This window comes from Procambarus clarkii, chromosome 5 (genome assembly GCF_040958095.1).
Source record: "Procambarus clarkii isolate CNS0578487 chromosome 5, FALCON_Pclarkii_2.0, whole genome shotgun sequence".
In the NCBI taxonomy this organism is placed as follows: domain Eukaryota; kingdom Metazoa; phylum Arthropoda; class Malacostraca; order Decapoda; family Cambaridae; genus Procambarus; species Procambarus clarkii.
The window spans coordinates 37059760-37081711 of record NC_091154.1 but is presented as its reverse complement, the minus strand read 5'-3'; the positions used below and the strand labels follow the sequence as shown (position 1 = coordinate 37081711).

The 21952-nt window shown below is 49.4% G+C and overlaps 1 protein-coding gene across 1 annotated transcript; it reads left to right on the top strand.

Annotated features, from left to right (window-relative positions):
- The first annotated feature begins 545 nt into the window (after positions 1-545).
- LOC123763164 (PAT complex subunit Asterix-like) lies at positions 546-15491 on the top strand. Its single transcript, XM_069301324.1, has 3 exons — positions 546-656; positions 12152-12249; positions 13740-15491. The coding sequence occupies exons 1-3, from the start codon at positions 561-563 to the stop codon at positions 13813-13815; spliced, it is 270 nt and encodes an 89-aa protein (XP_069157425.1). The 5' UTR covers positions 546-560; the 3' UTR covers positions 13816-15491.
- The last annotated feature ends 6461 nt before the right edge of the window (positions 15492-21952 follow it).

Below are 21952 nucleotides of genomic sequence, written 5' to 3'. Positions count from 1 at the left end.
GGAGTGTGACGGAAAGCTGCCATCATTAACACCGGTAGTGTAGAGGGGACACCAGTGGTGTAGAGGTGGAGGTGAGAGTGATGGTGTGATCGTGATGGGGAGCCCCTCGTCGCCTCGCTGTCTCGCTCACTCGAGCTTCGAACACACTATGGTCGGCCTCGAAGGGGACTGGTCAAGTCGTCTGAATTTTGTAACTAGCTCATCAAGATTGTAACTTGCTTAGCTAAATGAATTGTGGGGTTTAGTCCCTGAGTCCATTATGTGCCTCTGTAACCCTTTTCACTATCGCCCACAAGATGGGTATGGGGTGCATAATAAATGAACTAAACTAAACAAGTCGTCTACTGTAATTTCGGATACCGGGCTAGAAACAACTTCGTTCACTGAGAAATTTGTACTTCCAAACCAATTTGTTCGTATATGCGCTGGTTTGTGTTCGCTGCTGTTCTCGTCTGAATAAATACATAACACTTCATCATATAATTATTAGCGCTTCCATTAACAATGCTTAGCGCACTATTTGTATTACTTTATTTTGTAACGGTTCTATTGGCGATACAATGGGGTTCAAACGGCGGTTGGGGCTCAGCCGCTCAGTGCTCAGTATCGTCGCTGCAGCCAACGCGACAACATGTACATCAGCAACATTGCTCCAGGTAAGAGTGATAATTCTTTTTGACATATTTATATCTTATATATACACAGTATATAGAATTATATAATATAATGGGGTTTCGCGTATGGAGTTTGCTTCGAACAATGCCTATCAATGTTAGTTTAGTTCGTTTATTATGCACCCCATACCCATCTTGTGGGCTACCTTGCGGGGCTTAGTGTCCCCGCGGCCCGGTCGTCGACCAGGCCTCCTGGTTGCTGGACTGATCAACCAGGCTGTTGGACGCGGCTGCTCGCAGCCTGACGTATGCGTCACAGCCTGGTTGATCAGGTATCCTTTGGAGGTGCTTATCCAGTTCTCTCTTGAACACTGTGAGGGGTCGGCCAGTTATGCCCCTTATGTGTAGTGGAAGCGTGTTGAACAGTCTCGGGCCTCTGATGTTGATAGTTCTCTCTGAGTACCTGTTGTACCTCTGCTGGGCGGTAGTGGAAAGGGTTACAGAGGCACATAATGGGCTCAGGGACTGAACCCCACAATTCATTTAGCTAAGCAAGTTACAATCTTGATCTAGTTACAAAATTCAATATAAGTCGTCACATCAACAATGGGTTCGAGATCGACCTCAAGTACAGGTTCTAAATTAAGCACCTGACATATGTGGAGAGCTAGTGTCACAATTTATGTTTGTCCTGCACACCGCCCCCCATCCAGTGGGCAGCGGTGGATAGGTTACAATCACTCGGTTACTACCTACAGTTAGCAGACTGGGGATATTTGGCTAAAATTTCTGGTAGCAGATCAGGTCCCCCATTTGTTCCGATTTTTTTTCAAATTGGATTTTACAATTCAAGTGTTATGTTATTTACTGCTTTAGCAGATAGGCGGTTCCATGGGTTTATAACCCTGTGGGTGAAAATATAGCTTATGTTTTCAGTCCTACACTGCGGCTTGTTGGACTTGAAACCGTTGTTCCTTGTTTGTGTTCCATCTGACCTTTTGAAGTTGTTCTCTGGATCCATATCTTCGAAACTGTTCAATATTTTAATAGGCAGGCGATGAGTCACAATAACGTGGCTGAAGTATGTTGACCAGACCACACACTAGAAGTTGAAGGGACGACGAGTTTCGGTCCGTCCTGGACCATTCTCAAGTCGATTCAAGTCGATATTTTAATAGTTTCGGTGAGATCCATCCTGGCATGCCTAGTTTGCAGTGTTGTTAGCCCAGTGACCCTCAACCGTTCATGGTATGAAACTAGACCTCATTCTGCAATTATTTTTGTCGCCTGGTGTTCAATTTTCATGAAAGGTTGGGCGCGGGGTGGGTTCTCTGTCGGACTCCAAGTGGGTTCTCTGTCGGGCCCCAAGTGGGTTCTCTGTCGGACTCCAAGTGGGTTCTCTGTCGGGCCCCAAGTGGGTTCTCTGTCGGACTCCAAGTGGGTTCTCTGTCGGGCCCCAAGTGGGTTCTCTGTCGGGCCCCAAGTGGGTTCTCTGTCGGACTCCAAGTGGGTTCTCTGTCGGGCCCCAAGTGGGTTCTCTGTCGGGCCCCAAGTGGGTTCTCTGTCGGGCCCCAAGTGGGTTCTCTGTCGGGCCCCAAGTGGGTTCTCTGTCGGACTCCAAGTGGGTTCTCTGTCGGGCCCCAAGTGGGTTCTCTGTCGGGCCCCAAGTGGGTTCTCTGTCGGGCTCCAAGTGGGTTCTCTGTCGGGCCCCAAGTGGGTTCTCTGTCGGGCCCCAAGTGGGTTCTCTGTCGGGCCCCAAGTGGGTTCTCTGTCGGGCCCCAAGTGGGTTCTCTGTCGGGCCCCAAGTGGGTTCTCTGTCGGGCCCCAAGTGGGTTCTCTGTCGGGCTCCAAGTGGGTTCTCTGTCGGGCCCCAAGTGGGTTCTCTGTCGGGCCCCAAGTGGGTTCTCTGTCGGGCCCCAAGTGGGTTCTCTGTCGGGCCCCAAGTGGGTTCTCTGTCGGGCCCCAAGTGGGTTCTCTGTCGGGGCTCCGGGGTGGGTTGTCGGTCGGGGCTCCGGGGTGGGTTGTCGGTCGGGGCTCCGGGGTGGGTTGTCGGTCGGGGCTCCGGGGTGGGTTGTCGGTCGGGGCTCCGGGGTGGGTTGTCGGTCGGGGCTCCGGGGTGGGTTGTCGGTCGGGGCTCCGGGGTGGGTTGTCGGTCGGGGCTCCGGGGTGGGTTGTCGGTCGGGGCTCCGGGGTGGGTTGTCGGTCGGGGCTCCGGGGTGGGTTGTCGGTCGGGGCTCCGGGGTGGGTTGTCGGTCGGGGCTCCGGGGTGGGTTGTCGGTCGGGGCTCCGGGGTGGGTTGTCGGTCGGGGCTCCGGGGTGGGTTGTCGGTCGGGGCTCCGGGGTGGGTTGTCGGTCGGGGCTCCGGGGTGGGTTGTCGGTCGGGGCTCCGGGGTGGGTTGTCGGTCGGGGCTCCGGGGTGGGTTGTCGGTCGGGGCTCCGGGGTGGGTTGTCGGTCGGGGCTCCGGGGTGGGTTGTCGGTCGGGGCTCCGGGGTGGGTTGTCGGTCGGGGCTCCGGGGTGGGTTGTCGGTCGGGGCTCCGGGGTGGGTTGTCGGTCGGGGCTCCGGGGTGGGTTGTCGGTCGGGGCTCCGGGGTGGGTTGTCGGTCGGGGCTCCGGGGTGGGTTGTCGGTCGGGGCTCCGGGCAGGCTTTAGGTACTCAACTGGCGGGCTCTGGGTGGGTGACTGTTCGGGCTCCAGGTGGGTGTCTGTCCGGCTTCAGGTGGGTTCTTGGTAGGGCTTGGGGGGTGTGGGTTCTTGGTAGGGCTTGGGGGGGGTGTGGGTACTTGGTAGGGCTTGGGGGGGTGTGAGTTCTTGGTAGGGCTTGGGGGGATGTGGGTTCTTGGTAGGACTTGGGGGGGTGTGGGTTCTTGGTAGGGTTTGGGGGGGGGTGTGGGTTCTTGGTAGGGCTTGGGGGGGTGTGGGTTCTTGGTAGGGCTTGGGGGGGGGGTTCTTGGTAGGGCTTGGGGGGGGGGTGTGGGTTCTTGGTAGGGCTTGGGGGGGGGGTTCTTGGTAGGGCTTGGGGGGTGTGGGTTCTTGGTAGGGCTTGGGGGGGGTGTGGGTACTTGGTAGGGCTTGGGGGGGGTGTGGGTTCTTGGTAGGACTTGGGGGGGTGTGGGTTCTTGGTAGGGTTTGGGGGGGGGTGTGGGTTCTTGGTAGGGCTTGGGGGGGGGAGTGGGTTCTTGGTAGGGCTTGGGGGGGGTGTGGGTTCTTGGTAGGGCTTGGGGGGGGTGTGGGTATTTGGTAGGGCTTGGGGGGGTGTGGGTTCTTGGTAGGGCTTGGGGGGGTGTGGGTTCTTGGTAGGGCTCGGGGGGGGTGTGGGTTCTTGGTAGGGCTCGGGGGGGGTGTGGGTTCTTGGTAGGGCTCGGGGAGGTGTGGGTTCTTGGTAGGGCTCGGGGGGGGGGGGGGTCTGGGTTCTTGGTAGGGCTCGGGGGGGGGGGTGTGGGTTCTTGGTAGGGCTCGGGGGGGGTGTGGGTTCTTGGTAGGGCTCGGGGGGGGGGGGTGTGGGTTCTTGGTAGGGCTCGGGGGAATGTGGGTTCTTGGTAGGGCTCGGGGGAATGTGGGTTCTTGGTAGGGCTCGGCGGAATGTGGGTTCTTGGTAGGGCTCGGGGGGATGTGGGTTCTTGGTAGGGCTCGGGGGGGATGTGGGTTCTTGGTAGGGCTCGGGGGGGATGTGGGTTCTTGGTAGGGCTCGGGGGGGTTGGGTTCTCTGTAGGGCTCGGGGTGGGTTCTCGGTAGGGCTCGGGGCGGGCTCCAGGTACTCAACTGACGGGTTCCAGTTCACTCAACTGGCGGGCTCCGGTTCACTCAACTGGCGGGCTCCGGTTTATTAAACTGGCGGGCTCCGGGTGGGTGACTGTTCGGGCTCCAGGTGGGTGTGTCCGGCTTCGGGTATGTTCTTGGTAGGGCTTCGGGGTGGGTTCTTGGTAGGACTTAGGGTTGGCTCCTGGTCAGGCTCAGGGTGGGCTCTTTCGGGTTCGGGATGGGCTCTCGGCCTTGGGGTACCTCTGTAGGGCTCAGGGTAGGTTCTTGGTCGGGCCCAGGGTGGGTTCTCTGTAGGGCTCAGGGTGTTTTCATGGTAGGACTAGGGGTGGGTTCTCTGTAGGGATCAGGGTGGGTTCTCGGTAGGGCTCTGGGTGGGTTCTCGGTCGGGCTCGGGGCGGGCTCCAGGTACTCAACTGACGGGTTCCAGTTCACTCAACTGGCGGGCTCCGGTTCACTCAACTGGCGGGCTCCGGTTTACTAAACTGGCGGGCTCCGGGTGTTTGACTGGTCGGGCTCCGGGTGGGTGACTGTTCGGGCTCCAGGTGGGTGTCTGTCCGGCTTCGGGTGGGTTCTCGGTAGGGCTTGGGGGTGGGTTCTCGGTAGGGCTTGGGGTGGGTTCTCGGTAGGGCTTGGGGTGGGTTCTCGGTAGGGCTTGGGGTGGTTCTCGGTAGGGCTTGGGGGTGGGTTCTCGGTAGGGCTTGGGGCTGGGTTCTCGGTAGGGCTTGGGGCTGGGTTCTCGGTAGGGCTTGGGGCTGGGTTCTCGGTAGGGCTTGGGGCTGGGTTCTCGGTGGGGCTGGGTTCTCGGTGGGGCTTGGGGGTGGGTTCTCGGTAGGGCTTGGGGGGTGGGTTCTTGGTAGGGCTTGGGGGGTGGGTTCTCGGTAGGGCTCGGGGTGGGCTCTTTCGGGATCGGGATAGGCTCTCGGGCTTGGGGAACCTCTGTAGGGCTCGGGGTAGGTTCTTGGTCGGGCTCGGGGTGGGTTCTCGGTAGGGCTCGGGGCGGGCTCCAGGTACTCAACTGACGGGTTCCGGTTCACTCAACTGGCGGGCTCCGGTTTACTAAACTGGCGGGCTCCGGGTGTTTGACTGGTCGGGCTCCGGGTGGGTGACTGTTCGGGCTCCAGGTGGGTGTCTCTCCAGCTTCGGGTGGGTTCTTGGTAGGGCTTGGGGTGGGTTCTTGGTAGGTATTAGGGCAGGGTTCTTGGTAGGGCTTGGGGGTGGGTTCTTGGTAGGGCTTGGGGGTGGGTTCTTGGTAGGGTTTGGGGTTGGCTCCCGGTCAGGCTCGGGGTGGGCTCTTTCGGGATCGGGATAGGCTCTCGGGCTTGGGGAACCTCTGTAGGGCTCGGGGTAGGTTCTTGGTCGGGCTCAGGGTGGGTTCTCGGTAGGGCTCGGGGCGGGCTCCAGGTACTCAACTGACGGGTTCCAGTTCACTCAACTGGCGGGCTCCGGTTCACTCAACTGGCGGGCTCCGGTTTACTAAACTGGCGGGCTCCGGGTGTTTGACTGGTCGGGCTCCGGGTGGGAGACTGTTCGGGCTCCAGGTGGGTGTCTGTCCAGCTTCGGGTGGGTTCTTGGTAGGGCTTGGGGTGGGTTCTTGGTAGGTATTGGGGCTGGGTTCTCGGTAGGGCTTTGGGCTGGGTTCTCGGTAGGGCTTTGGGCTGGGTTCTCGGTAGGGCTTGGGGCTGGGTTCTTGGTAAGGGCTTGGGGCTGGGTTCTTGGTAGGGCTTGGGGGTGGGTTCTTGGTAGGGTTTGGGGTTGGCTCCCGGTCAGGCTCGGGGTGGGCTCTTTCGGGATCGGGATAGGCTCTCGGGCTTGGGGAACCTCTGTAGGGCTCGGGGTAGGTTCTTGGTCGGGCTCAGGGTGGGTTCTCGGTAGGGCTCGGGGCGGGCTCCAGGTACTCAACTGACGGGTTCCAGTTCACTCAACTGGCGGGCTCCGGTTCACTCAACTGGCGGGCTCCGGTTTACTAAACTGGCGGGCTCCGGGTGTTTGACTGGTCGGGCTCCGGGTGGGAGACTGTTCGGGCTCCAGGTGGGTGTCTGTCCAGCTTCGGGTGGGTTCTTGGCAGGTATTGGGGCTGGGTTCTCGGTAGGGCTTTGGGCTGGGTTCTCGGTAGGGCTTGGGGCTGGGTTCTCGGTAAGGGCTTGGGGCTGGGTTCTCGGTAAGGGCTTGGGGCTGGGTTCTCGGTAGGGCTTGGGGGTGGGTTCTGGGTAGGGTTTGGGGTTGGCTCCCGGTCAGGCTCGGGGTGGGCTCTTTCGGGATCGGGATAGGCTCTCGGGCTTGGGGAACCTCTGTAGGGCTCGGGGTAGGTTCTTGGTCGGACTCAGGGTGGGTTCTCGGTAGGGCTCGGGGCGGGTTCTCGGTAGGGCTCGGGGCGGGCTCCAGGTACTCAACTGACGGGTTCCAGTTCACTCAACTGGCGGGCTCCGGTTCACTCAACTGGCGGGCTCCGGGTGGGAGACTGTTCGGGCTCCAGGTGGGTGTCTGTCCAGCTTCGGGCGGGTTCTTGGTAGGGCTTGGGGTGGGTTCTTGGTAGGTATTGGGGCTGGGTTCTCGGTAGGGCTTGGGGGGTGGGTTCTCGGTAGGGTTTGGGGGGGTGGGTTCTCGGTAGGGTTTGGGGGGGTGGGTTCTCGGTAGGGTTTGGGGGGGTGGGTTCTCGGTAGGGCTTGGGGGGGTGGGTTCTCGGTAGGGCTTGGGGGAGTGGGTTCTCGGTAGGGCTTGGGGGGGGTGGGTTCTCGGTAGGGCTTGGGGGGGGGTGGGTTCTCGGTAGGGCTGGGGGGGGGGGTTCTCGGTAGGGCGTGGGGGGGTGGGTTCTCAGTAGGGCTTCGGGGGGGTGGGTTCTCGGTAGGGCTTGGGGGGGTGGGTTCTCGGTAGGGCTTGGGGGGGTGGGTTCTCGGTAGGGCTTGGGGGGTGGGTTCTCGGTAGGGCTTGGGGGGGGTGGGTTCTCGGTAGGGCTTGGGGGGTGGGTTCTCGGTAGGGGTCGGGGTGGGCTCTCGGGCTTGGGGAACCTCTGTAGGGCTCGGGGTAGGTTCTTGGTCGGGCTCAGGGTGGGTTCTCGGGCTTGGGGAACCTCTGTAGGGCTCGGGGTAGGTTCTTGGTCGGGCTCAGGGTGGGTTCTCGGTAGGGCTCGGGGCGGGCTCCAGGTACTCAACTGACGGGTTCCAGTTCACTCAACTGGCGGGCTCCGGTTCACTCAACTGGCGGGCTCCGGTTTACTAAACTGGCGGGCTCCGGGTGTTTGACTGGTCGGGCTCCGGGTGGGTGACTGTTCGGGCTCCAGGTGGGTGTCTGTCCAGCTTCGGGTGGGTTCTTGGTAGGGCTTGGGGTGGGTTCTTGGTAGGTATTAGGGCTGGGTTCTTGGTAGGGCTTGGGGGTGGGTTTTGGTAGGGCTTGGGGGTGGGTTTTGGTAGGGCTTGGGGGGGTGGGTTCTCAGTAGGGCTTGGGGGGGTGGGTTCTCGGTAGGGCTTGGGGGTGGGTTCTCGGTAGGGCTTGGGGTGGGCTCTTTTGGGATCGGGATAGGCTCTCGGGCTTGGGGAACCTCTGTAGGGCTCGGGGTAGGTTCTTGGTCGGGCTCAGGGTGGGTTCTCGGTAGGGCTCGGGGCGGGCTCCAGGTACTCAACTGACGGGTTCCAGTTCACTCAACTGGCGGGCTCCGGTTCACTCAACTGGCGGGCTCCGGTTTACTAAACTGGCGGGCTCCGGGTGTTTGACTGGTCGGGCTCCGGGTGGGTGACTGTTCGGGCTCCAGGTGGGTGTCTGTCCAGCTTCGGGTGGGTTCTTGGTAGGGCTTGGGGTGGGTTCTTGGTAGGGCTTGGGGGTGGGTTCTTGGTAGGGCTTGGGGGTGGGTTCTTGGTAGGGCTTGGGGGTGGGTTCTTGGTAGGGCTTGGGGGTGGGTTCTTGGTAGGGCTTGATGGTGGGTTCTTGGTAGAGCTTGGGGGTGGGTTCTTGGTAGGGTTTGGGGTTGGCTCCCGGTCAGGCTCGGGGTGGGCTCTTTCAGGATCGGGATAGGCTCTCGGGCTTGGGGAACCTCTGTAGGGCTCGGGGTAGGTTCTTGGTCGGGCTCAGGGTGGGTTCTCGGTAGGGCTCGGGGCGGGCTCCAGGTACTCAACTGACGGGTTCCAGTTCACTCAACTGGCGGGCTCCGGTTCACTCAACTGGCGGGCTCCGCTTTACTAAACTGGCGGGCTCCGGGTGTTTGACTGGTCGGGCTCCGGGTGGGTGACTGTTCGGGCTCCAGGTGGGTGTCTGTCCGGCTTCGGGTGGGTCCTTGGTAGGGCTTGGGGTGGGTTCTTGGTAGGTATTGGGGCTGGGTTCTCGGTAGGGCTTTGGGCTGGGTTCTCAGTAGGGCTTGGGGCTGGGTTCTCGGTAGGGCTTGGGGGGTGGGTTCTCGGTAGGGCTTGGGGGGGGGGTTCTCGGTAGGGCTTGGGGGGGTGGGTTATCGGTAGGGCTTGGGGGGGGGGTTCTCGGTAGGGCTTGGGGGGGGTGGGTTCTCGGTAGGGCTTGGGGGGGGGTTCTCGGTAGGGCTTGGGGGGGGGGGTCTCGGTAGGGCTTGGGGGGGTGGGTTCTCGGTAGGGCTTGGGGGGTGGGTTCTCGGTAGGGGTCGGGGTGGGCTCTTTCGGGATCGGGATAGGCTCTCGGGCTTAAGGAACCTCTGTAGGGCTCGGGGTAGGTTCTTGGTCGGGCTCAGGGTGGGTTCTCGGTAGGGCTCGGGGCGGGCTCCAGGTACTCAACTGACGGGTTCCAGTTCACTCAACTGGCGGGCTCCGGTTCACTCAACTGGCGGGCTCCGGTTTACTAAACTGGCGGGCTCCGGGTGTTTGACTGGTCGGGCTCCGGGTGGGTGACTGTTCGGGCTCCAGGTGGGTGTCTGTCCAGCTTCGGGTGGGTTATTGATAGGGCTTGGGGTGGGTTCTTGTTAGGTATTAGGGCTGGGTTCTTGGTAGGGCTTGGGGGTGGGTTCTTGGTAGGGCTTGGGGTGGGTTCTTGGTAGGGCTTGATGGTGGGTTCTTGGTAGGGTTTGGGGTTGGCTCCCGGTCAGGCTCGGGGTGGGCTCTTTCGGGATCGGGATAGGCTCTCGGGCTTGGGGAACCTCTGTAGGGCTCGGGGTAGGTTCTTGGTCGGGCTCAAGGTGGGTTCTCTATAGGGCTCGGGGTGGGTTCTTGGTAGGGCTCGGGGCGGGTTCTCTGTAGGGATCGGGATGGGTTCTCGGTAGGGCTCGGGGCGGGCTCCAGGTACTCAACTGACGGGTTCCAGTTCACTCAACTGGCGGGCTCCGGTTCACTCAACTGGCGGGCTCCGGTTCACTCAACTGGCGGGCTCCGGTTCACTCAACTGGCGGGCTCCGGTTCACTCAACTGGCGCGCTCCGGGTGTTTGACTGGTCGGGCTCCGGGTGGGTGACTGTTCGGGCTCCAGGTGGGTGTCTGTCTGGCTTCGGGTGGGTTCTTGGTAGGGCTTGGGGTGGGTTCTTGGTAGGTATTGGGGCTGGGTTCTTGGTAGGGCTTTGGGCTGGGTTCTCGGTAGGGCTTTGGGCTGGGTTCTCGGTAGGGCTGGGGGGTGGGTTCTCGGTAGGGCTTGGGGGGTGGGTTCTTGGGAGGGCTTTGGGCTGGGTTCTCGGTAGGGCTTTGGGCTGGGTTCTCGGTAGGGCTTGGGGGGTGGGTTCTCGGTAGGGCTGGGGGGGGGTTCTCGGTAGGGCTGGGGGGGGGTTCTCGGTAGGGCTGGGGGGGGTGGTTTCTCGGTAGGGTTGGGGGGGTGGGTTCTCGGTAGGGCTTGGGGGGTGGGTTCTCGGTAGGGCTTGGAGGGTGGGTTCTCGGTTGGGCTCGGGGTGGGCTCTTTCGGGATCGGGATAGGCTCTTGGGCTTGGGGAACCTCTGTAGGGCTCGGGGTAGGTTCTTGGTCGGGCTCGGGGTAGGTTCTTGGTCGGGCTCAAGGTGGGTTCTCGGTAGGGCTCGGGGCGGGCTCCAGGTACTCAACTGATTGGTTCCAGTTCACTCAACTGATTGGTTCCAGTTCACTCAACTGGCGGGCTCCGGTTCACTCAACTGGCAGGCTCCGGTTTACTAAACTGGCGGGCTCCGGGTGGGTGACTGTTCGGGCTCCAGATGGGTGTCTGTCCGGCTTCGGGTGGGTTCTTGGTAGGGCTTGGGGGTGGGTTCTTGGTAGGGCTTAGGGTTGGCTCTCGGTCAGGCTCGGGGTGGGCTCTTTCGGGTTTGGGATGGGCTCTCGGGCTTGGGTTACCTCTGTAGGGCTCAGAGTGGGTTCTTGGTATTTCCTGCTAGGTGAACAGGTACATTAGGTGACAGGATACACACCCGCCATTTCTATCTTGCCTGGGATTTGAACCCAGAATTCTAGATTGCGAGTCAAGAACGAACTCGACTATACTACCGGTACCCTCAATTTACTGGGATTTATGTCAAGAATGGTTGAGTTTGTGTAAATCCTGGTCATTATGTTATGTTGGGACCACCAATAATTGTCTTATACTGTAATTATGATTTTTAAATGGAATTGTTTGCCAATGATTGCTCTATCATATGCCATTGTCAAAATGATAAGTACATACTGTAATAGATCATGTTGGACCACAAATTTTAGATCCATTTGGCATAGGGTCTCCATTTTTGTGCAACTCTGGAGCTCTTCTCAGTGTTACCTTGAGGTGCTTCCGGGGCTTGGCGTCCCCGCTGCCCGGTCGTCGACCAGGCCTCCTGGTTGCCGGACTGATCAACCAGGCTGTTGGATGCGGCTGCTCGCAGCCTGACGTATGAGTCACAGCCTGGTTGATCAGGTGTAATTATGTTTAGAGCAGGGTTCTTCCCAGCTGGTTTCACCATTTGTGTTGTCTTCAAAGATTGCCTTGATAGCATTGCTCTAGTTGTTTGAGCTGCTGCTGTGGGATGTGGTTGCATATTTACACTATATGCGGCCTGTCGTGCTTTCCAGCGTGCAGTTCTAGATCATCAGGAATCTTCTTAGTTGTATTCCTTGCGGTTTGCCTCTCTTTTTACACCCTTTCTACTTTCTGGAGGGAAAGGGAAGGGAAGGGAATTATTAGGAGAAATCACTAAATCATTATAACTATATAGCATTTGGAAGGGATCAATATAAGGATTTTTGATGGGACATGGGGACGAAATTGTGCCCAACCACTTGGACAGTCGGGGATTGAAAACCGGCTTGCAAAAAAATGGGCCTTCGCTCTACTGTCTAGCCCAAGTGGTTGGGCGGGAAGGGAAGGTAGATCAATCTTTGATAGCTGGCAGTGCAGTATTTTAGCCTCAGTCTGCTTCAGTTGAGTTCTTCGGATCCAGCTTTGGGCCATGTGTAGATCCATATCTCCTGGTTCCTGGCTGGGGTAAAGGTTCTAGTGCATTGTTCGCTCTGGACAGTGCTCCTGTTCACCCTTCGTTTTTGAAGTGTTGACCTTTTAGGCAAGTTGACTGAAACCTCAGGTAAGCTCAGGGCTGTCATCTGGTGGAAGATGGGTAAATCAAGGGCCTACCAGAAAAAGATGTTTAATTATACAGTATTCAATGCTTAATTTTCACATATATAGTACAGTACATGTTTTAAGTAAATAATATCAGACTATATCTTGGGTCATTTTCTTATTTAGGGTTTTAATCTTATAATACTTATATTGAGGAATGTGATTTCTACTCACTTTATGAATTTTAATCCTCCAAATACTGTATTATTAAAACTATAATTATAGAAATTTTAGACATTGTTGTTATAAATGATACTCTATAGTGAACTCATTATTTCTTACTTGCAGTTGAAGTGGTGTGCTTGGGTTGCGCTATACTGCTCCTGCATCAGCTTTGCCAACTCGAGAGTCAATGACGATACGAAACAAATGCTCAGCAGCTTCATGTAAGGTTTATCTTGTTTTCTTCTGAAATTTGTATATTACTAAACCCATAAAGGTACAACCTGTCCTCATAGCATGTCACATTTTAACATATACTTTACTTTACACAAGGCCAAAACCTGGTGTACTAAGGCAAATAAACATTGCGACGGGGTAAATACCCTAACTGTGCAACCTGTCCTCTTACAAATTACGTCTGAATTTGGTCGTTTGCCCATATGGCCGAAAATGGACGTAATTTAAAAATAAAAAAATTTAAATAAATTTTGGATTTTGTTTCAAAACAGTAAGTTAAGGGTCCTCTCGTAGGTTAGGAGGGCAGGAAATTGTCCAAGTTTCAAAAGCTATGAAAAACGTTAAATGAAAGTTTCCTCTCCTAACCTTTCCAAGTAAGCCAGAGGACTTAGAGAAAACGCGACAGTATGTCACTTTCGTGAGCCAATTTCATTTCAAATTACGTTCATTTTTGGATATAGCATGCATTCGAACGAAAAGCGACGTTATTTTCAAGAGGACAGGTTGAACCATGATGTGCCTGACCACCACCATATGGTGGGTCAGGTCACCTAAAGTCCCAGCTAGCCTGCCATCCCCGCTCGTTGAGCCAAATGGAACCCCCAAATATTCTATAAGGAAGAGAACAGGACTGGGAGGTGAGCGATTGACTACATGCCTGAAAAGGACATTTCATTACCTGGATCTGGATTTGTACCTGGATAAGGGGATTCTGGGATTTCTTTTCTCCAAGCCTGGCCTGGGCCAGGCATGACGTGCAAGATCTTGGTCCAGTAGACTGTTGCTTGGAGTGGCCTGCAGGGCCATATTCCCACTTACAATCTAGTTTGTCCAGCACTTCTTGCAGGAAACTCTAATTTTTTCTTGAAGAAATACTTTTGTTCCAGCCATACTTATTTTATTTGCTGTGAGGATATTAAGGAGCCGTGGTCCTTTGATATTCATACAGTGTTCTATGATTGTTCCTGTGGCACCTTTATTCTTCACTTGCGCTATTCTGCATTTCCTACCATATTGTTCGCTCCACTATGTTATAATACTGCAAATTTTGGACCTGGAGTTCAGTCCATGTATACAGTACATGATACCTCTCTTGTCTCCTTTACAGAGTACATTTTGGGAGCTTCAAATGGTCCCAATAATTTATGTACTTTATTGTGTTTGTGTGCTGAGTATGTCCTCTGTATTCCCTGTGTTTCAACAATCTCTCTTGCTCTGATTTGTTATTTTTGGGAGAGCCCTGTCAGTAGTTTTCTGAGCTTACTTGTCAGTCACTATAGCATTGACTTCATGATTTTCCTAAGGGTGACAACACTTGCATAATTGTCTTTTGTTATTGAATGTAATTTAAATTACATTAATCCAACCCATTGTTACTGGCTAATAATTCTGATTTTCAAAGTAAATTATCATAATTAAACAAATATACTTTTATTTGCTTGTCACAAATAATTTACTAATTATATTAACATTTCAGGTTGTCCATTTCTGCAGTTGTGATGTCCTACCTTCAAAACCCACAGCCAATGACACCTCCATGGTCCAATATATAAACAGTTCTATATTATCGATTGTTTTTGGTTGAATGGAAATGTATAATTGCCTCACCATACTTGTATTAAAATTGTACTGCTGAATGACAGTGACAATTTTAGTTTTAATAAACTAGCTAATGGTGCCAGGTTTGTATTATGATGTGCAATATGGAACAGGTGCCAACATTTGATGATGTGCATGAGTTACAAAATGGCTTGGTTTGTTAATCTTTTAATTTGTGTAGCCTGCACTATATAATTCTTGTTATACTTCCCATCCAAAAGTTTCTTGTAAGCAGCTTGTCTTTTTTTTCTTTAACAAATGGACAAATTTGTATTGTCCCATAACATTATCATGTCATTCATGCCAGTGTAAAAGGCAATAGCATGAAGGTCAAAGCTTGAAATATCCTGGAATATGAAGTACCATACGAGTTGATCCTCGAGTGACAACCACATTAGTACAGTAGATAGCCTCCATATTAGACATAAAAGGAAGACTTGATCACCACGTTAGAAATAGAAGAGTGAAAGGGAATTGGGAGTGGAATGGTAGGCAGTCAGTATGGGGGAAGGGAGACTTTTGGAGTACAGTACAGTACTGTCCATTCAGTAGAGCCAGGCTGTCACCTGATCGGATGACAGGCAAAGTTATCAGTCACTAGCACTGATTTTATAGTTTTCTTCGAGGTGACGTCAACTGCATAATATCTTTTTGATCATGAAATTACATTAACTCCAACCAGTTACTGCTGGCTAATAATTCTTAGACATAAAGGAAAGAGGACAAATCAGAAGAGCATGTTAAGATAGGGCTACCTGAATAGGTTTCAGTTGTGGTTACTCCATCAGAGGGGCGTTCATGGGGATAAAGACAGATTCTACAGTAAATTGTTAATTCCTCTTTTAGGACTGCCTCCTCTTCCATTTTGCTTAGTTATGCAAAGTTGTTGTTTTATGGTTACAAAGGAAACATATCATTCCTTAATTTCTTATTTTGACTATCAGAATTTAGAATTTCTAAAATATAGTTACAGGTTGTAAGTACAGTATGTATAACAGTTTATACAGTACTATACTTAGTGTATAAAATATATATTAATGCAGGCCATATGTATTATTGTTAAATATGTACTGCACTTTTGTATTTCATAGTAAACCTTTTACCATAATATATAATTATCTTCTCCTTTCAATAGTGCATTTGTCATGTTGAATTATATGGTATATCAGGATTTTATCGGTACTACCTTGTTGACTGCGTGTTCCTCCCGTTACTATACTGTATACAGTATCTCTCCTTCCCATTACAGTATTACGCTGAGATGTATCAGTAAGGTGGTTGGGCTCACTGGCTCAAGCAAAGAATATTCACTATACAATACTATATTGAATATAAATTCAGTGGATTTTGTACTACATGGGAACCTGGTCCAAGATAGGGATTTTAATCTAGCCAGTGACCTGTACAATGAATTTGGCATCTAGATAATGCAGAATTCCTCCAAGACTGATAATTTTAAATTAATATTACTAAAAAATTCAAACAGTGCTTTTTCCATGGGATTTCTGCATCAAATTATGCACAAATGTATGTCCTATCATGTGCACAAATAAAGGGTGAATGCTGTGGATCTTGTTGTCCATTAAAATCTGTACAATAAAGCTTTCAGTCACATGCCATCCCTAAGGTGTGGCGTTGTTTACAGTTTCCCATTTAGAATCCTTTCATTAGAAAGTATTTACACCACAGTATTGTATGTCGAACATAAAAAATATTAAATGTATAAAGATATTGTACACAATGTGATAAATCAATGATATAATCTTTAGAGCAGGACAGCACGATCGAACCAATGTTGTGGATAACCACAGATGTGCACCTTAACCCATGGACTAGGATGTGCAAAAAGTTACACGACCTGGGGCCGGATTCAGGAAGGTACTTACGAAGGTTTTTCCTCTTAGCTAAGAGCGTTTTCCGTCTTAACGCCTTCGTGGCGGCTACGTCCGTATTCAATTAACTACCCTAAGTGGAAAAACCTTCGTAAGTTCATTCCTGGATTTAAGTGTGGTTTCGACCACTTGTAGCTTTACATAAACTGGATATAAGTAATTTTTTCTCTACTACATAACACTGGGATCGATTTATGATATTGGAACATGACCAAAATATTATAGCTGGTGAATCTAGTGAAGAGGAATCCTTCGTGTTAGTTATATATGCATTCTCTGCTTGAAACTTGAAGTAAATATGTGTTTGATGATAGTAGAATTAGTTTTATAATAGCAAGATATTATACCAGTAGTTATTAAGTAAATAAACACTGGTGAACATGAAATATGAGAGGTGATGAGCCCTGCCTGATGGGATCATTTACTATCACCAAATGCGCCTGTTCACCTAGTAGTAAGGGTGTACCTTAGCTATACATACCCATTTCTAATTTATTTAGTTTGGTTTTATTTTGAAATTAAATCTGGGTGAGACATAAAATAAAAATATGCTGCACAAATGATGTTAGGTAAGGAAAAGGGTAAAAATGTCAAACTTTATTCATTGAATACTTAAAGCTATAATTATGACTATATAGATTATTAAAAAAGAGAGAGGGAAGTAGGGGTCCAAGACCTCTTCCTGTTATACAATTTGGGTGTGGAACAAGTAATTATCAAAAGAAGGCACCATGCCGGGAAGGCTATGTAGCAGTAAGGCAGTGAGGTGAGGCAGCTACTTATTTGAGAAATGCTTATTTTATTTACCTTATAAGCTGAGGCAACTTATTTTATTTGAGGAATACTCGGCTGATTCCTCTACATTTAGCATGGAACAAATTTGTGTCCAAGACCTCTTCCTGTTACTCAATTTGGCTGTGTGTAACCAAACTAGAAGTGCTCTACAAATCAAGGGACCCAGAATGTGGAAATGACCTCCCGAATCATGTCAAAGGCTGTACCCCTCTCAACCAGTTTAAGAGTTAAACCAAGTACTGCCAAATTAACTCCATGTAACCTAACTTACCTCCTAAATGTCAACCCATGTCTTGCTATTTTTTAAACAACGCTGTTCACCAACATGTGCAATTGCTGATTTATGCTATGTTAACCCCCTTTTTGTATTTTTTATTCCTTCTTTCAACACAATTTATACCTAATCCCGATTACTATTAAGTTTTAGTCTGTTTTTTTTCCCCCACACCTTGCCCGAAATGCTATGAGTATTAGTGGCTTTAGGTATTGTATGTACTAGCTCTGCCTATAAATCCATCATTATGTTTGTAAATCAACTGTATGTACTTTTCCTGAATAAAATGTATTTATTATTTATTTTTTAATCAGTAAGTATTAAAAGAAGGCACCAAGCTGGGAAGGCTATGTAGCACCATTGTGTGTAACAATAAACCAAATTTTTTTTAACAAATAATGCACCTGTATGGGAAAACAAATCCTGTCAGCTGTAAAAATATTGATGCAGTTATTTAAATGAAAAATATAATGAAAGAAATATTACTGGTTTATTTTTATCCTATCTTTTTGTACTGTACAGTATATCCAAGGAAGTGAAAAATTGAGACATAATGCACAATTTAATGAATGATTAGCAGTTCAAAAGAAATATGACTTGTATTACATATCAACATGAGATCTTAATGATCCATGGTCAACATGATTTAATAAGGATAATACAGTACTGTATTTGTAATACAAACTGTAATTTAAAATCTTTATTACTGATTTTTTTTATTAAGAAGATTAGGTATACACAGCAATGTGCTGCTACCCTAGTCTATATGGAATATTACAGTGTAGATAAAAAAACTAGCTATAAATTTATCTAATACTCCCATCTCACAGGATGGTTAGACATACTGTACATGGAATCAATTTAGAAAATACCAGCCTCAATACAAAAAACAAATCAACTCTGACTAAACAACTCTAAGCAATTTTCACAAGAGGTAAGCACTGAATCATGGAAACATTATATTATAATTACTCTTACCAGTTTCTACAAAACTCCTCTCAAACAATGTATTTTTAAACATGTTTAGGTATACACAGCAATGTGCTGCTTCCCTATTCTGTATAAAGGACCACACAGTGTAGATCAAAAACCAGCTACAAGCTCACCCAACATCCTCACCTCACAGGATGGCCAGTCATACATGGAATTAGGAGAGAACAAAATACTTAATGCTGATCTATTAGCCTCCACTGGCAAAATCTGGGTGCAGCACAAGAATATCTTCCAATATTCCTGAGTGTATGAAGTAATTACAGAGCTCAAAATACCTCATACCATTTGGTATGAAGTCACTGATAACAGGACAATCACAGATATAGTGTTGGAGAGTATGTTCTCTCAAGTAGGACTGAAAACAGATGTTTTTTTTCCCACCAAGAGGACTATAAACCCATGGAACCGCCTACCCGCTGAAGCCGTAAATGCCAAATTCCAGCTAAAAAATATCATTAAGACAATTGGCAGGCCCTTTAACAAGCCGCCGGCTTTCTGTCCTCTTCGAGGTCACTAGATAGTTAGTGGCCCTTGGGTAAATTCAGTAAATATATACAATAATTGTCAGCGCATCTTCCGAGCAACAAGGACAGCTACACAGTATCTCTTAGAATTACGTAGGTAAACAACAAATGTAACATACTGTATTTGTTTACTACAATGTCGGTGCTGGCTGTAGAAGTTGAAAAAACATTGTTTTACTTCAAAATATACTAATTTTATAAGAAAATTCGACGTAAATAGGAGGCAGTAGAGCTCCGATAAGCCAGCGCTAAATCTTTAATATGAAAAATGTTGCTGCTCTCTGATTGGCCAAACGAAACACAGTAGTGACCTCTATTGGCACGCAGGTGAACCAACAATTTTCTTCCTAAGTATACCTTATTGAATCGCACCTAAGCATCTTCTTAGGGCGCACTTAGGAACCTTCGTAGCAAACCCACTTACGAAGAAATACACAGAGCTTCCTGAATCTAGGTCCTGGCATCTGAGCAGTGCCTTTAGTAAACTCAAGCTCTGGCTAAGGTGAGCAACTGAGATGGCCATGCTCAGAAGTTATTTTCTCTGTGAATTCTCATTCTTGAAGTTTGGAGAGTGATCCTTAACAAACCCCCTTTTTTTATATCTGGAACATATTTTGGTCATCATGCTATAATGAATGCAAAAAATACATATGTAGTTAATTACTACATATGTATTTGTATGTACTTAAAAAATATGTAGCTTTTTACAGGGGCAGAACAACAGGTGGTAACTCTTGTACAAAAATGGCAAAATTTATCAAATAAAATCAGCAGAAAAGTATGACCGATACAAATGTTTTTATAGTTAAAGAAATTAAAAGCGGCAGAATATGCTTGCAAAGATTACAAAGGTGAAGACTTCTTAATCCTAGTAAGCAGCAAGAAATCACACACACTCTTGTAGACTCTGAGATAAATATATGTATGTTCTAAAAATGTCATACACAAACAAGGACTGTTGAATATTTTACTATTTATTGTAGAAACATTAAACAGTAATCGTAATGTAAGTTTATATACAGGCATACCTCAGAATAAGAGTTTAATCCGTTCCTGGAGACGCCTCGCCTTCCGAAAACTCGCATTCCGAAGTTAATTTCCCCATAAGAAATAAAGGGAAATGAATTAATCCGTTCCTGACTACCCCAAAAACCCCACATCAAACTAAATTTTTATACCTAATTTACCTAATTCATCTAAATAAACTTACAAAACTGTGTTCCAGTTATTACTTACCTTGCTGTCGAGTGCTGTAGGCGTATGGAAGATGGTGAGGAGGGGGGAGGAGGAGAGGAGTTACTGTTTGGAAGGGGAGTCCCCTTCCATAATCACATCACATAACCCCATGCCTTGTAACACTATGGATACCACTTCTCTTTCTAAATTTTTCAAACCAGCCCCTGCTTGCCTTAAACTCTTTCTTATCTGCATCACTCGTTGCAGGGGTATTCTTTAGAAGGTCTTCGTGCAACACCCTGGCTTTCTCACAAATAATGGCCTCCGAAACACTATCACCCCTCAACTCCTTGTCGTGTATCCAAATTAATAACAACTTTTCCACTTCTTCAAGTATTTGTGGTCTTTGTGCCGTTAATGTTCTTACTCCTTTTGCCACTTTAGCACCCATAATCTTATTTTTCTTCTTAAGTATAGTGCATATTGTTGATGTGGCTTTGTTGTACTGCCTACAAAGTTCAACAACACGTGTACCGTTCTCATGCTTCCGAATGATCTCTTGTTTCTCCTCTATTGTCATCCTCACAGGAGCTTTCTGGCCTTTATCCTTACCACTGGCTTTCTTGGGACCCATGGTGAGATATATAATAACAAATTGTATAGACAAATCACCAAAAATCCAACAAAACACTGAAAATCCGCGAGAAGAATTGATGTGGGGGTAGTCACTGAGCGCCAGACAATAATAAACTGAGGGGTGGCGGGGCAGAGGGGCGACGAACGCGCTAGGTCGGCTGTACGCGTATCAACAAACTCGCGTCCAAACTCGCCTCCCGAAGTAACCCTCGCCTTCTGAGACAAATTTTTGGAGTAAATACACCTCGCCTTCCGAAAACCTCGCATACAGGGACAATCGCATTCCGAGGTACCACTGTATTTATAAAAATATTTAATTATACAAAATTTCTTCATTGAAATAAACAATGAAGAAATTGTCAGCAACTGGCACTCGTCTCACACCACAGGCCCTTCGAATTGCTGTGACTCTCCACCTCGCTGCCCCAATCCACACCGAATACAGGTGTATTTGCAGCGAGGCAGTGGCCGACAGGTACGGACGGCATGGCCTTCTCTGCCAAAGGACAGGACTATGGCATGCAAGACACGGCGAGGTTAACGACATTATCAAGAGAAGCCTTACTATGGCCGATTGTCCAGCAGAGAGAGAGCTCCGTTACCTAATGCCCTGCAACTCTGATGAGCCTGTCAGTCGCCCAGACGGGATCACGGTGAACCCCTGGAAGAATGGTTGACAGTTGGTGTGGGACTACACTGGTGTTTCAACCTTAGCCAACACCTATGTTAACTTCAATGCTGCACAGGCAGGAGGTGCTGTCAATCACTGGGAAGCAACGAAGTCACGTAAATACGGAGACCTTGATCACCACTACAATTTTGTCCCCATTGCCTCAGAGACACTTGGTGCCTGGGGTAAAAGTGCTGCAAGTTTTTTGAAGGAGCTGGGGTCCAAGCTAATTGAAACAACTAGAGACCCTAGAGCCGCCAGTTTTATCTTTCAGCGCCTTAGTGTGGCGATCCAGAGAGGAAATGCTCACTGCATCCATGGTTCCTGCCCGCCGTCTGAGGAGCTGGAGGAGCTATACAACTTGTGACAAGAAGTCTTGTACCTTGCATGTAACCAATGTTGTAACTCCTTTTTGTGTAATGAAATTTGCAAATAAAGTTAGATATATATACATGCATACTAAAAGAATAGGGGTGGTAAGAGAAGAAAATATCAAAGTGTTCAGCGAGGATCCACAAGGTCTTCTCTGAGTACTCATTAATTCCTTCTCTGAGGCTATGGGTCCCTACACTTGCACCAGAGGTGGTACCCCTTTTAGGTTTTATATTATGGGAAATCTATTACAGGTACAAAATTTTCCATAAAATATTTTATCCATACTCAATTATTTTAATTATAGAGTAACCCAATTCTAATTATTTTTTCCACATACTTAAATTATCCTTCTATAAACTTCCTTAAACTAATAAAATCTTATTAACAAAACTGTACACCAATTGATCACTCCTCAGAATATCCAGCTTAAGGTGATACACCTTAAAAAACCCTACAACAGTGGGTCTTGACCGTTCACTGTCGGTACCATAAACTTATATTTTCCCAGCACATCATTTCAACATCAATGATTTAAACATGTCAAAAAAGGTAGACTGTATGAGTTAAGTGTTCTTGACAGTCCTAATAATTGAGGTTACAACAACTAAAATAATTAATGCTGACAGCAAAAATAACAAAACTGGCAGGTAATTATATTCAAGATAACTGCCCAAATACACAGGTAAACAATTATAAAAAGAAAGTACTCAACCAATATGGCTGTATAGCACTGTCTGCTGTACAGAATATTCAAGT

Bases quoted from the DNA above. Each gene is read 5' to 3' on its own strand.
- LOC123763164 (XM_069301324.1), top strand. From the start codon at position 561: ATGGGGTTCAAACGGCGGTTGGGGCTCAGCCGCTCAGTGCTCAGTATC. The intron at 657-12,151 runs GTAAGAGTGATA...TCTTACTTGCAG, and splicing joins CATCAGCAACATTGCTCCAG to TTGAAGTGGTGTGCTTGGGT. The intron at 12,250-13,739 runs GTAAGGTTTATC...TTAACATTTCAG, and splicing joins CAAATGCTCAGCAGCTTCAT to GTTGTCCATTTCTGCAGTTG.